Source organism: Cryptotermes secundus, unplaced genomic scaffold, assembly GCF_002891405.2.
Source record: "Cryptotermes secundus unplaced genomic scaffold, Csec_1.0 scaffold216, whole genome shotgun sequence".
NCBI classification, from domain to species: domain Eukaryota; kingdom Metazoa; phylum Arthropoda; class Insecta; order Blattodea; family Kalotermitidae; genus Cryptotermes; species Cryptotermes secundus.
The window spans coordinates 206,074-222,721 of NW_019727090.1; the positions used below are offsets into that span (position 1 = coordinate 206,074).

A 16,648-nucleotide genomic window follows, 5' to 3' on the forward strand; every position below is an offset into this window, starting at 1 on the left:
CACACTGCTAGTCATGTAACATAATACAATCAAGTGGTCCACAAGTTAACTACTTCCTCCATTCCAAATGTTATCGGCCATCAGGCATGATGATTCACTGGCAAAATTTGTATGTGCCTCACAGCAGGAAGCACACTGGTCACCGTGATGCACAGAGCCATGAACCTCGTCCTCACACTAAATTATTCCCTGTATAGACTTTATGTGTACACTGGTGAACAGACACATTTACACTGCACCAAATAAATTAAAAAAAAAATGAAGGTATATCTTATGGAAGTATTCTTCCACATATGACATAATGTAACAAAAGGGTATTTAAGAATTAAGGGGTAACCCAAGTGACTTTTAAAACATCACTGCCCTGTTGGGCACCATGTTACTGCTACAAACTGCAAAGTTCATATGTAAGTTTATGATACAATGAAATGAAGGCTGCCCGCAGTCATGATGTACTATATAAGTTATATTCACTCAACAAGTGAATGCTTGGCAATTTGTTGCTATGGTAACCATAAATTTCATAATTTCAGAGGATTTATCTCATGCTTAAAAAATTTGTATAAAATAAAAAGATTACAAAACAGCAATTTATTGCAGACAATTAATATTTTACATTATAATAATATCGGTGTGTAGTATTTACAAACATATACCCTATATTTCACCAGCTACTGAAGTTAACAAGCTTATATCCAACAGTCTTTCTTTTCTTCACAGCTGATTCCTGACAAGCCTCTGAATGTCCTTTCCTGCAAAATTAAGAAATAAACTGCATTAAACAAACATGACAAAACTCTTGTCTCAATAATAATGATGTTTATTTGGTTTTCTAGTTTATTTATCAATGCTTTTTCAACTCCATGTATGCGCTGGACAACAAAATGTGAATTAGGAAGGATATGCAAGAATGTAGTCAAGTGATATAATGATACAAACTCCATCCCAAATGCAAACAATATATTGTGTGTCCTTGATCTTGCTCCTTTACACTACATGTTTCAGCCTCAGACGGCCATCGTCAGGTGTATAACACTCACGTTGCTGTCACACTGCACCCAGCTCAAAATTTAACATTTTTTAACATTAATTTTTGTCATACAAAAAGCATTTATAAATATATGAATTGTAAACGGAAACTGTTACACTGCAACGCTAACATAAAATTTAACAAAACCTGTCTGAAGGAAAAACTAGTACCAAAATATGCGTACGTGAAAATAACAACAAACAACGAAGCGGTTAAGAAAACACAAACACAGGCCCAAACATTACGCATAAAATATCGTACGGAGTTTATATCATTATATCATTTATCCTATAGAGTGCAACACGATGCTTAAATATAATAACGTAGTAGCAGTACTAACCACTCAACTATGATCTCCAGTAATGACAGTAATCAATGACAAGTTGGAAAGAATGTGGAAAGAGACAATCTTGCCCACTTTCAATATACTGTCCTCATGCTGATTGGAGAGACTTTGCAAAAGCATGAAAAATGTACCTTCAGTAACCATGCATCTGTTATTCATACCTGCAGTGTTAGGCATTTATAATAATAAATATTTAATTCATACCTACATTATAGAAACCTCATGATATGCAATACATAAACATTGCCAGAAAAGTCAAAAACCAATGACTGGTTGTATTACAAAAGAAGCAAAGAAAGACTTCCCATTTTATAGATATTTGTACTCTTGAAACTAAATTATAAACTTATGTACGCATGATACTCACTGCTGGGATGCTTCCATGTTGATATATTTAGCCACTCCAGGCCGAAACACTGTAAGCTGTCCATTCTGGCTCTGAGATGATGGTTTGTTTTGTGCTGTTACTGCTTCAGCAGCTTTTTTCTTTGCTTCTTCCAACCTTTCAGCCATTAACTGCAACACATTAAGAAGTGGTGGGTAAAAGCATTCGGATTTAAATGTCGAAGAACAGAACAGATAAAATTACTTAATCATGAGTTCACAATTCTGTACTGCTCAAGTGGTGGGTAAAAGCATTCGGATTTAAATGTGGAAGAACAGAACAGATAAAATTACTTAATCATGAGTTCACAATTCTGTACTGCTCAGAGGAAGACACCCCTTTTGAGGCACAGTTTAAAATGGGAAGATAGTATTGTCTCTCGGAAAGAGTAAGTGTGAAAACTAGCGGCCTCCGTAGTCTAGAGGTAACGTTCCCACCTCATGACTCGTAGTACGCGGGTTCAAATACCCAGTGGAGGTCGTCGAATTTTTAAGGGCGGAAAAATTTAGGGAACAAATCCTGTGGGAGGGACTTTAAGCCGTGGGTCCTGTGTCGTAGCTTTAAGGCATGTAAAAGAACCTCATACCTCCAAAGGAGGTCACTGAGCAAAATTGCGGACGTTTGCCACCCAACAGCAGTCACTAATACCTACGGTAGATGGGGGAAGCATTATAGATACCTCTCAGCTAGTAGAGCCGGTCTCGCTGGCTGGGCAGGACTGATGGTAAGCACCAATACCAGTAGGATATAGAGGCTGGTAGAAATCATAGAGGGAAGCACAATGGACCACTACAGGTCTAAGTGTATGGGGAAACCCACCCTCTCTAATAACTAACCAACTAAGTGTGAAAACTCCCATAAAAGAGGAAGTTCATGACCACCTGAGCAACTAAAAATAGATTGAGGACATCTTGTACCAAGGTCTTCGAGAGTTAGTGGTACTTATTTTTCAGTGATCTGGAAGAACTGAATTTTACAATTAATTGTAACGATTCCCTAAGATTTGAGACTCGTCAATTTATTACACCACAGTTTTGCTGGCAACTGTCCACTGTTTTAGGCATGACAAATATACGTGGTCCAGACTGTTGCCACCAAAACTGAAAATATAAGCATATCATTATGATGCAACAGTCTTGCAACTAAAGCGTGTAGATCCAACTCTCTAAATACTATATGCATTAAATATACCTGCAGCAGCAGACAATATATGTACAACATTACATTACCTGTTCATCAGCTTCTTGGTAGGGGTCCACAAATACTTGTGCCTTCTCCACAATAATGTCTTCTATTGGTTTATCTTTGTTGTCAGTTTCAACTCGCTCCATGGATGTAAGTGTATCTAGGCCTCCCACAACACGTCCAAAAACACTATGCTTTCCATCCAAATGACGGCATGATCGGAATGTGATAAAGCTGCATGAAAAGGTAATACCTAGTTATCTACAAAATACACTATGAAGATCACAATAAAAGCATTAATTTTTCATACAAATTTGTTTCTTTCACCCAGTGAACAGATTTTTGCACTTTCTCCCCAATAAGTTAAAAGAAAGAAACCCCTCCCCCCAAAAAAGAGGGCAAAGTTGCCTCTCTGCAACTAAGCAATACTTGTAAGACATACAAGAAGTTCTGGGAAGAACTAACTGCCTACGTTCCTTTTACCACAATTTGAGGATCTGATATGGCAGCAAGTAGAAAATACATGTTAGTATGCATGGGGAATGAAGTAAAAAAAATAATACAAATTTTATTTTTATAGAACCAAAACTATGCATGTATTAATACAATTTAAAGTGACAAAGCTATTGCTCCCAGTGCCAATATTTCATTATCAAACCACAAAATCCTAAACAAACTGAACTCTGCTCTTGCTCTTCCACTACAATTTTACAGCTATGTATAGCTATGCTATGCTATGGCCACATAAATCTGATTACATTAATTCCATGGTAACAGGTATTAAAACATACAGTTACATAAATATTTAATTAAATGATTTGCAATGGTGAAAACAGTCCTTTATGGTTTGGAAATGTAACCTTATTTTACTTTATTCTGATGCTTTAATTTTTCATAGTAGATATACATGAGGCCCACTGAAGGACAGTAAGAGGCATTAAGTTCATGAAACAGGTGTTTAGCTAAGAACAAGCTTATGGCTTCCACATCAAGAATTTGAGCAGCTGTAATACTGGTATTACTGAAAGAAAGTATTGTTAACATGGATGGCACAACAGGAAGTAGGGGTCACGTGAACTCTGCGTTTCCACGAGTGACATCATGTACCTCCCCACTTCTTCCATCATTATGTAACATTTGGTAAACAGCTCTCCCCGCTAGGCTATGACATCACGCAAGAGGGAAGGCCGTGCAGCGACTGTTGCTAGGCAATTGTTAAACATGTCACGCAACAGTGGTAGCTATCACGTAACTGTTTTCTGTGTGGTCAGTGCAGAAGCTACATAATGAGGAGTATTCATCAGTGAGTGGAAGTCTACAAGTCACTGAGTGCAGTTCCGCATTGGCAGTCGGTTTCCAGCCTTCGAAGAGATGAGGTAAAGTCCAGCAGCCACGAGTTGTTATTGAGTTGTATGAAGTGAATGGCAGTGACTCCAATAGGAGAAGTAATTGTGATACTGCTGATGGGAGTAGTTGTGAAATGTAAATTGTGTAAGTGTAAGAGTGAATGGGCAATAAATTCGCTAAGATCCAAGACAGCGTGAAGTTATTTGTCGTGTGACACACCCAACACGTGACAGCATTTATAATTCCAAGTTTCATGATTCTTTCAAGCAATCAAGAAATATTAAGGTCATTATATTAATAATTTAAGAGAAGTCAGCATTGGTTTTACTAACGAGAAGCATTGAGGTGGCCTTAGGTGCCAATATATACGTATCAGTTTTGTGACAGTCAATTCAGGCAAACTGCAGCGCTGGTATTACTGCTCTCATTTACCAGGCATGCTGTTGAGATGGCCTCAGATGGCATGATATACATACCAAGTTTCATAAAGATCAGTACAGATATTCATGCACTGTGTTGTATACACGTACAGACACAGATGCACACAAAACATGTAGCAAGGTGATTATCAGTTGCCTACTTTAATTTTTTTCAAAATAAGAAAAGCAGGCTAACAAGAATCATGGAGGTATAGATCCATACATCCTAGATCTCAGTATTATCTGGACATAAGTGCTAAGCTTCTACTCCAGCCGATTTATGCCCTGGTGAAGAGTCATGGATAGGACACCAATCTAACTGAAGAGAAAAATATCTCCACCTCCTGCCAAATTGACTGCTATTTATTCAGCCCACACACAGTTACTTTACTGAATAAGCTATCAGTTCAAGAAACAGTTACAGTGTTATTATAATATCCACTTTCCAAAGTACTAAAATATTGTGGCGTGTTGTATGTCGTGTATCGCTGAGCAATGAAACAATGGAAATTGTTGAGACCGTTGTGTAGTAATATCCATAGCAATGAGTGTTCATTGCGTAACAACGCTCGGTAAACACCCCTCCCTGCTAGGCTGTGATGTCATGCAACAGTAGAGCGTCTACTGCTAGGCAATGCGTAGGTAGACACACCTGACAACAATACCTGATATCTGTTGCCGAGCAGCAATGTGTTCTCTATGTGGTCCATGCCGAGCCTATATAAGGAGCAGGAACACTATTCAGTGAGGACTGAGAATTGAGTATGAGTACTGAATACGACTATTGAGTATGCAGTATGAGTATGAGGTACGAGTTACAAGTATTGAGTATGCAGTATATGTTGGGGTCTTAAGAGAGTCACCGTCGAAGGCAGTCTAGCATTCACCGAGATATAGTGGAAGCAGTAATTCTGATACTACAAGTGATAATAAGTGTAAAGTGCGTGATTGTAGAAGCGAAGCACGATATTCGCTACACCCTTGACAGCATGAAGTTATTTGTCACGTGGCTTACCCAACATGTGACAATATATATATCATATTAGCACAAACATAAGGTGTTTTTTTTTCCACATATTGCTTCTTAGAAAAGAGAGGGTTATCTTATTTTTCTTTACTTACAAATGTATATAAGTACAAAGGGGGACCCAAAAATAACTGGAAACGACCTGTTGCGTGCACATGCTTTGTAGTTACGAGTTGTGCTGCTAGGTGGTGTTAGCTGGGGGTCTCCCGCGACTGTTAGTGAGCTGGCGTCAGTCTGAGTTAAGTGGTTTGTCTGTGGTGCTCTGTTGTGTGCGTTCCTGTTTCAACCCTTTGGCGATTAGTGAGATGGCCGACCAGAAGGAACAAAGAGTGTGCGTGAAATTTTGCTTTCTGTTAGGGAAAACTGCAGCCGAGACTGTTGGGATGCTTCGGCAAGCCTTTAATGATGATGCTTTGGGGAAATCACAGGTCTATGAGTGGTTTTCCCGTTTCAAATCTGGCAACATGTCAACAGAAGACATGCCACGCCCCGGGCGTCCTTCGACAGGAAGAAATGACGAAAACATTGCCAAAATCAAACGTGAAATTGATGAAGATCGTCGAAAGACCATTGACCAACTTTCTGAGGAAACGAACATCTCATGGAGCACGGTCCAGCGAATTTTAACCGAAGGTTTGCACATGAGACGGGTGTCTGCAAAATTTGTTCCTTGCTTGCTCGGAGATGACCAAAGAGAAAACCGCGTTAATGTTTGCCGCGACTTGAAAAGTGAAGTGCAGAATGATCCAGAATTTCTTAAAAGAATTGTTCCTTCTGGTCGGCCATCTCACTAATCGCCAAAGGGTTGAAACAGGAATGCACACAACAGAGCACCACAGACATACCACTTAACTCAGACTGACGCCAGCTCACTAACAGTCGCGGGAGACCCCCAGCTAACACCACCTAGCAGCACAACTCGTAACTACAAAGCATGCGCGCGCAACAGGTCGTTTCCGGTTATTTTTGGGTCCCCCCTCGTATGTTATTTTTGTTTACAACCTTTAGAACTAAATTATATATCCAATCCCCCCACAAATCCCCTGATGAGGTCACTGGATAAATAGGGGGGTCACCCTGTATACAGGCTTATATCTAAAATAAGAATCCTGCCACTTGTTTTATAGACTAAAGTCAGGATTTCTACTGAGAAGAAATATAAATTGAAAATGCTTGAAAACAAGGTAAAATTTCAAGCCACTGTGAGCAGGATTTGGGTGAACAGAAGAATGTAACTTACAACTGGGATCGATTTGTATTTGGTCCGCAATTTGCCATGGATAATACACCTCTACCAGTGTGGGTTAAATTTGGCTTGAATTCATCTTCAAAGGGTTTCCCCCAGATTGATTCGCCTCCTTCACCAGTACCAGTGGGGTCACCACCCTGAATCTGTGAACAACAGGAATGTTAATTAAAAGATAAATACACTTTTACATTCCTGAGAATAGTTTTACTCTGTCACATAAAACAATGGGGTAACAACAAATAAAAACTACTTAATTGAGCAGCAAAATAAAAATAGTCACTCACAAAATGCCTGAAGATTTCACTAGAAAACACAAAATACATGTAATATGTGAAGGTAAAGTAGTTCCTATGACCAAGCGCTACACCATGAAGGTACAAAAGGAAAGCTCCAAGCATTCTATTCTTAGCCCTGGTGTAGCACTACCTCTCCACTCCTACAATCCTTCATAGTGTTTTCACACAATTGCAACTTTACTTCTTTCAGCCATATTCCCAATTTGGAGAATTTGACCCTGGGAAAGACTTCTCGAGACAGCAAGGACACTACAATTACTATCTCCTGAACACCACAACGACAGCAGTCTTTAAACATCAACTACATTCTGTATTTTACATATCCAGTATTCAGTGTTATTCTGCTATTTAAATAAAATAAGTACTCATTTTGTGGTTTGATAGGTTACCTACATGTTCAAGACACATGAGTCTTCACAAAGTTAAAAAGTTTTGATAAACAAAAATGTTTAATATTACAAACCATGAAGTTACGGATGGACCGATGAAACTTGACACCATCATAATAACCTCTTTGCGCCAATTTCAGAAAATTTTCACAGGTTTTTGGCAGCATGTCACAATACAGTTCCAAGTTGAGAGGTCCAAAATTAGTAACCATTCGAACATACCCTGTAAAGAAAACAATTTCTTAGTATTACAATACAAAAAATTAATAATGAACATTATCAGCCACAACAGCTACCTTAAAGTGACTGTGTGACCAGGATGTGACTCCTGGCAGTGGCAGAGAATTCCTAGTATCCTATCAGAAAAGTACTTGGGGTTTTTCCCCCAGGGATAAAGCCATGGGAACATTAAAAGGGACCGTTCACCTTCATCTGGGACCAAGGTCTACAATGTTTGCTTCCTTACCTCCATTCCTTCTATATGATGTACTTAGACACACTTTACATATTACATCAAAGACTTCTTCGCTAAGAAATGTTCAGAATGAAAAATCTACTCGATTGTTCCACCTAATGTCAAATAAATTACATGTCCAAAAATCCAATTTGTGTGTGATCAGAAACATTGGGTTTATATTGGGAAATTATGTAAAACATTTGTCTGGAACTCTATGTTCTTGTCAAGTATATGGATTTTTTCCATAAAAGTTGCAAGTGCGGAGAGTTTAAATTAAAAAATAATTTAGTTCAAGACATAGTGTCAAATGGGAGAGGCAGCACAGATGGTGGGAATGAAGATTCTTCACCTACTTTTCTCTCCGAAGGAAATAAAATAGGTTTATGAAATAACCATATCATGTGTGTTTGTGACTGTCTGTCTCTGTCCCCCATCTCAAATCTGAAGCAGTTATCCTATTTTCACAAAATTTGGTACAGACGTTGTGCCACCCAAATGTCAAAATTTTAATTTCTTACGTTTGGTAATAACAACAAGGCAGACATAAGAACTTAAGTGGGAGTGAAAATACCATCACTTAATACTGGGTACTGTAATGACATACTAACATGTTAAGGGCTTGGGTAGGTACAGTTCGTTGGGTTGAGAATGGAGTATGAATTCCGTAAGGTATATTCTGTACCTGCAGTTGATGTACTCTTGGCGTGTTTAATCACACTATCAATTGCTAAGATTATACACCATCAAATAATGGAATGACTGGTGAATAATGAATTCAAAATAATTAATTTATTTGCAGATGAAAATGTTATATAAATGGCTCAGTGCCAACATTATATGGCAGTGGATTGCTATGAGCATCATCCACCTGACAATTTGCATTTAAATAGAGCATCATGTGGGGGGGGGAAAGAGGAGAAGGAGGAGGAAGGCTGTTCTGCTTGGTTGTACTGAGATTTACAGTTATGTATTTTCTTCTTCATTTCTGTCATGTTAATTCCCAAAACTGCTGATGTTTCATGAAAGTTTTGTTCAAAATTCTTTATCTTCCACAGACTAATCCTCTTTTGCATTTCTTTCATTAACAATGGTGCTGCAGAGTTTAACTGTCATTTCATTAGCATAAATCAATCACAAGTGAAATCCATGATAAAAAATAAGGCACTCAAAAGGATTTTATACACAATGTACAAATTCAGAAACACAAAATCTAATTGGCTGTCAAGTAATACAAGGAACTTTATGATACAGAATAACTAATTTGTATGAACAGAACTTTATGTCTCAGAACCTTGTTCCATTTGATTCAGAACTTGTATAGAATACAAGTTCTTTATAAAAAGTTCCCAATGTAAATTTGTCTTTACACTACAGTTGATCCTTGCTAAACACAGATTTGGAAAATGTGATTCTGAACACTAACTGTCTTATCACTTGTAGCCACTCTTCACTGTGCATTTTTCTTGCTTATGTCAGGCCTATTAGCCTTAAATCACCTTGCAACACCAAACATCTTTCTTTAAATCCATTTCTGTGTCTCCAAGAGACATTCCTGCTCCCATAACTTATGAGTTCTAACTGTATCTCATTTAAGTCCATAATTAAATCCAGGATTGCCATGGCAAAAGCTGCATTCAAGAAGAAGAATCTTTTTACCAGCAAATTGGACTTAAATTTGAGGAAGAAACTAGTGAAATGCTACATTTGGAACATGGGGCTGAAACACGGACACTTTGGGCAGTAGAGCAGAAACATCTGGAAAGTTTCAAAATGTGGTGTTGGAGAAGGATGGAGAAGATCAGTTGGACCGATTATGTGAGAAATGAAGAAGTGTTAATTAGAGCCAGTGAGCAGAGAAATATCCTACATGAAATAAGAAAACGGAAGGCTAATTGGATTGGTCATGTTTTACGCAGAAAATGCCTTCTAAAAGAAGTTATCGAAGGAAAGATAGAGGGGCGGATAGAAGTGACAAGAAGATGAGGAAGAAGATGTAAGAAGATGCTGGATGACCTTGGGGACAGAAGAGGATATTGTCACTTGAAGGAGAAAGCTGTAGATCGCATTAAGTGGAGAAATTGTTTTGGAAAAGACTGTGGACCTGTCGTCTTGACAGATTACTGATGATGATGATGATGATGATGGTTATATAATGAAAAATGAAACACAGCAGAAACAACATGGAAGAACTTACGGAAGATCTGCATAGGTTATTCCACATATAAAGAACAAGGTATAACAAAAACGAAATCCAAATGTAAAGAACGCTTTTGCTATACCTACACAATTAATCAGAATAAAATACTGAATGATCTGTACCTTTTTTCTTGACTCTCTCATATCGAACTAGATCCTCCTCAATAATAGCTGCTTCATGCTTTGTTTCTGGTGCAAGTACTGTTGATGTGAAACCTGCAGCTACAGCTCCAGTCGAGTAATGGGCCTGACAGAGAAATGCAAATTGCAATCAAATGTTGAATAAAAGGAATACAGTACAAGCATACTTGCAACTATAATACTGGTACATAATAAATATGGAATTCCTTGACCAGGTAAATAACCTCAAATGCTCAAGAAGAGCCTATACCACTTACTTTCTCCCCCTTACACCTGCAATAGCACAAATTTTTATCTCTTTCAACCTTTCTGGTACCTATCTACATGACAAGGAATTTCAGCAAGGAGCACTCTCTGGGTAGTATTTAATTTATTCTGACTAATACGGTGATGGTGATGATAGCAGATGGCAGAGGGAACCTACAACTTCGCGCAGGCTCTCTTTTAACTCTATATTCTAAACATTTTTGTGAAATTTATGTATAAAAGGGTAAGCATAATTGAATTCCAGAAGTATTTTTTTAATGCTAGTGGGGTGGGACTAAGTCCCTTGTACTGCGGCCACTTCTGGCCTATTTCACCAGCTCCAGATGATAGGTTGATAGGTGAGGGTGATTGTGGAGCAATTGGTGGAATGAAGATTGGCAGGGGAAACCGAAGTACTCAGAGAAAACCTGCCCCAGAGCCACTTTGTCCACCACAAATCCCACTTGATCAGACCCGGGATCGAACTCAGGCCGCCGCGGTGGGAAGCCAGCGACTAACCACTTGAGCTATGGCACGGCAAAGTATTTTGGTTAATAAGCAGTATGGTTTAATGAAATATCTATCCACTAACAATGCCACATTCAAACTCACTCATGAAATATTAGACATTTACTGCCCATTTCAGTAAAATGGTGTTGCGTAGTAAGTGCAACGAATCCCCCATGGCCATTAATTTCTGGTTTCTAGACCGAACCCACTAATTTTCCATTCAAGTAGCTCCTCAATCATCCTCATGAGGCTGAGTGGACCCCGTTCCAGAGCCACTACTTCTCAGAAAATCTGGTAGCACCAGAAATCGAACCTGGGACCTCTGGATCAGTAGCCAGGAGAGATGACAGATGTGCAAGTATTTTATGAAAGTAATGTATTACACTTTGATTTGTTCCACTTCCTTCTACTATGATTTATGGAAAGCATATAATGAGTGGTATTTTCCACATCCAAAGTTTTGACTTTATGAAAGAAAAAGGCAAGAAAAGGCATCCTGAAAATATGAACTTTTAACTTTCAAAATCTAATATTTATATCAAAGCTTATGCTGTGTATTATATCAATGATGTGTCACACAAAACACCTTTCTTTGCACAAGAGAATTCTATGAGAAGCACTGGGACTTCTTTTATTTCTTACATGTAATATTTACAAGTTTCACTATTTAGTGCAAGACACAAAGATAAAGAACAAAAATGTATTATTTGGCAGCTATGTAGTTATTAATTTTGGAAGATTTCAAATGGCTTAGCTTAAGAACACGCCACAATTTATATATATTTCAAATTCCCTTACAGCATTGAATTTGTCGGCAACTTTCTTTTCCTCTTCCTTTATCTCTGGGGCTTTGTAATCTCTGTTCAACTCTTCCAAAATTTCCTTTGTTTCCATGGAAACAGATTTAAGATTTCCACCAGTATCCTTCTCAGATCCTATAACATGAAAAAAATATTCGATGACAAAACAGTGCAAAGAAATAGGGCATTAGGCCTCCTAGTGCTATGCCTAGTTACAAAGGCTTTGCGGAACTCCCACCTTGTTCCATAAAAATGAAACAATGCTTACAAAAGAGAGATTTTGAAGCTTGCCCCATCTCCCTCCATGCTTATATAAGACAGACTTCCCTCTTCAGGCAAAGTGAAAAACTGTAGGATCTAGTGATAAGGACTAGTATTTATCTAAGTGGTCCCACAGAAGGCATTACCTTTGCTTTCAGCTGAAAACAGAGACACAGACAGATATATAAAGCTAACAGACAATGACAATTAAAATACTCCCACACCATTACTAAGAAGTATTATTAGACACTTTTAGAAAAATATCACCATATTCTGATGGGACATATTCTACTTACTTTCATTTTCAACTTTCAAATTATTCTTCAAATGATGAAATGTTGTTAGATTGAACTTCTCAATGTTCTGTGGATCCTGAAGTGTAATCAAGTCTATTCGCTGAAAAGCTTCATCATTCAAGAGATCCTTCCAACTCTTTGTCTTTATATTCAGCTGTTCAACAGCCTGGTATGTAGAAAAATCACATTATTACTTTCATAACTACAACAACCAGGGGTAACAGGGGTCAATATATGCTTGAATGAAGAACAAATGAACATATTAACTTGATCCAAAATAATCTGTCTACACGTAATCCACTTTGTAAAACCAACAAACAATTCAAAGCAAAATTTAAAATAAACCTGACATAGAAATGTTAACACTTTCACACCAACATTTAGAAATGTCTGATATAACTTTAATCCACAAATGCAAACAGCTGAAAATTTCTGATATAACTTTTGGTTTAACATTTTTGCTTGCAGTTTACATCATGGCTGATAGATGACTAATACAATATATCTATAGATAATGGTTTAGGCAACATGTAAAGAGAAATCTTCCTGATGTCATAATTTCCAGGTGTGTTAAAAATTGAGGTTTTAAACCTTGAGAAAACTGGCCTTACTGCTTAAACAGCTGAGTTTGCAGCCATGTCAGAAAGCATTTACTTAACAACTGTTAAACATTACCTCATAAGAAAACACATTTCCAGTAGTACGGACTGCCACAATATGAGACTGGTTAGTGAATGACTTGTAGAGAACAGGGCAATGGTATTCTCCTTTAGCATTCTTATGGAAATTCAGCTTTATCAAGTTCTTTGCTTCAAGTGGCTGCAACAAACCACAGTTCTCCTATGCATAACACATCAAACATGATCTGGGTTAAAACTGTAGAACCTAGTATAAAAACTGTGAATAGTGGATACTACTATTCACATAATAATTCTAATAATACAGCAGGAAGCTGCAAATATGCTGAACATGGAGGATCATCCTGATTGATGCTAGCATTTATATATCCATTAAACACTGTCCTGACTGATTTGGACACCGCAAGGGCTAAACAATCTGGTAATATTTATGAATATACATCATACAAAACAGTCAAGAATTGATATTGCTACTCTGTATTACAACCAGTTCCTTTTTCCCATCAGTATGCAGACCAGTAAACAATTGATGAAAACTGGCAAACTTGTCAAAAATATGAAGAAAGCAGTCTTCTGGGATTTGGCACCGTGTATATGTGGTGTTAACCGACGTTTCGGAGGAACGTACATATACACGGTGCCAAATCCCAGAAGACTGCTTTCTTCATAGTCACCACCGTGAAAGCCTCAAATCTTACATTGTCAAAAATAACACATCTGCTAGTAAAAAACACATAAAGCTATCCCTGTAACAGGCCTCGGAGGCCCATAGGGTTGTGAGACATTGACGGTCCCACATTATCTAGACAATTGGCTCAAAGATGGCAGTAAGATTGTCAGCCTTATGCGCTGGCCGCACTTTACCCCCGAGGAAAATTCCTGGTACTCATTTCTGTTAGAGGCTGAGTCGACCGCAGGGTCATAGTGCGGCTGGAAGGATTAGGTCAATTGAAAGACCTCATCGGGACTTGAACCCGTGACATTCTGGCTTGTAGCATAGTGCCTCAACCAACTATGCTAATGCTTGCCCCCCCCCTTCTACTAGTGCATCATATATTTCATCTTTCAGCAAAAACCAAGCACAAGAATAGCAACCAACATGTGTTTAAAAAGAAAACACTGACTATAAGCAAATAAAAAAAGATTGACAGAAGGAAAATGACATAAATAACACATTTCTGAGACAAAACTATATGCCTACCTCTCCTGTTACAGGATTAGTTCTAAACTTCTTCAAGTATGCAACAATTGCTTGAAGTTCAAAAATGTTTCCTTGATTGTCACAGTATGGGGTTTCAAAGGGTTGAAGGCACAAACAACAATGGTCAAATGATAATCTTCTGAAATCAGTTGTTTCTGGACCTGCCCTCTTTCCTCCATACAATGTTGTCCATTCTGTATAAGTAAGATACCTATAACAAAAATACCACTATATAGTATGCATTTACCCATATAAAATGTTTATAGTGTTTCAAAGCTCCATATTAAAATTTCATTCAAAGGTGATAAAGTAAAGTACAGGTATCCCTGTAACAGGCAATGGAGGCCCATAGGGTTGAGATGTTGAGGCTCCCACATTTTCTAGACAATCGGCTCATAGATGATGGTAAGGCTGTCAGCCTTACCCACCGGCCACCTTTTACCCCCAAGAATATTCCTGGTACTCATTTCTGTTAGAGGCTGAGTCGACCCCAGGGCCATAGTGCGGCTGGAAGGATTAGGTAAATTGAAAAAATTCACCTCATCGGGATTCAATCCCGCAACCTTCCAGCTTGTAGCACAGTGCCTCAACCAACTACGCTACCACATGCCCCCATACAAAGGTGATACAGGCATAAATAGGGTAGTACAAAATGTAGTTCAAAAGCTGCCAAGTCTGAATGCTCTTCACAAAACTCAATACACTGAAGTCTTACTAATTTGGACTTCACCAATTCAGAATTTGTGACAATTCGGTTTTTTTTGTGCATTACAATCTTGCTGATCACACTGTTTTTAAGCTTGACAATCACCAAGTTTAAATCTCTTATATTTTCTATGTCTGGCTTCACCTTGTCCTATACTGCAAACATATTCATTTTCATGACTTCTACTTGTTGCCTGCATAATTTTGTTATACATATGGAAGGTTGGAGCCGTGATAGCCTAGTTGGTATAGCGACTGGCTATGGACTGGAACTAAATGTTCTGGTGGCCTTGGCTTCAATCATTTCTATGTGCAATCTTCATGTTATCCTCTTACCAATGATTACACCGAGGTATTTTACGTGATTGACAAAGGGGATATTCTGTCCATTCATTTATGATGAGCCTCAGGGGGCCTAAGTCTACGCCCACTTGCATTCAATATACTTTGAATATATGTATCACACTACAGACATAGAACAGAAAACACGGCATCCAAGTGTTGTTCTACTGTTGCGTATGTATGCTGCCCCGGTAAAGTGTTTACTGAACCGCTGCCAAGCAACGACAGCAACCATAAACAAACTGTAAGGTGATTTTATATTCCTCCTTTTGGCTCTTCAAATAAGTACAGTAGGCTAAAAACGAGCGTTAATTGACATTACGCATTATTTTATGTTGAGTTTGGTTAGGTTAAATTCCTTTCAGCATTGCAATTCCCGGTATAGTTCATTCGTGGTAAATCCCAGATTCCTCAGTTTTCCAAATCCAACATTCATGAAGAGGGCATTCTCTAATCCACCATTCATGAAGAGGGCATTCTCTAATCCAACATTCATGAAGAGGGCATTCTCTATTTACAATTGTAGTTAAAATTTGCAAAAACAAAACTGGAGCTGTAAAATCGTTTTCGAGAACACAATTTTCAAAAACAGTTAGCTAATCTCTTCGAGCACCACTTACATTTTGTCTTTCTGGTGTTGTCGCTTACCCATTCTGAGAGAGGTACTATAAACTGTATACTACGCGTTTACACAATAATCTTTGTTCCTGTTATTTTCTTCACCAGGATTTCCTTCCACGTACGTAACAGCACTGACGTGAAACAACAACTATAAGCCACGGATTATATATAACGAAACCACTACTGATTACTACTACTTGCAACTGACTGCTACTGACTGACGACCTGACCGGACCTGACTGACATCCGCTGAACCCGCTGACGTCATTTTATTAGCGTTCGTATGATACACCAACACTCCACGTGCTGCCAACAATATAAGTTAAACTTCTTGTCCTTGGTTCTTGTACTCTTTAAGTTCTTTAATTTCATATAAAAATAAAGTAACTAGGATATTGATGCTAATCACACACATTACGCCAATGAAATCTACAGAAGTGAGCTGAAGAAAGTGTATGTATTTCTGTATAACTCTTGGAATTTAATCCTCCTAATCCTACTTTGGGCATAAAAAAATGAAGTTGGTGAACATGTTGATTCTCGAAAGAAAGCCATCTAGTA

General features: G+C 38.2%; 1 protein-coding gene across 2 annotated transcripts; it reads right to left on the reverse strand.

The window, feature by feature from the left end:
- Nucleotides 1–570: 570 nt before the first annotated feature.
- LOC111864331 (RING-type E3 ubiquitin-protein ligase PPIL2) lies at nt 571–16,339 on the reverse strand. 2 transcript variants are annotated; one of them, XM_023851514.2, is made up of 11 exons: nt 16,087–16,339; nt 14,420–14,630; nt 13,256–13,399; nt 12,581–12,746; nt 12,022–12,158; nt 10,450–10,573; nt 7,748–7,896; nt 6,980–7,131; nt 2,991–3,180; nt 1,744–1,892; nt 571–752 (listed from the first exon to the last, which is right to left on the reverse strand). In XM_023851514.2, the coding sequence occupies exons 1-11, from the start codon at nt 16,116–16,118 to the stop codon at nt 665–667; spliced, it is 1,542 nt and encodes a 513-aa protein (XP_023707282.1). In that variant the 5' UTR covers nt 16,119–16,339; the 3' UTR covers nt 571–664. The 2 variants fall into 2 exon arrangements, with proteins under 2 accessions (XP_023707282.1, XP_023707281.1); XM_023851513.2 differs by having other exon boundaries at nt 13,256–13,420.
- Nucleotides 16,340–16,648: the final 309 nt, after the last annotated feature.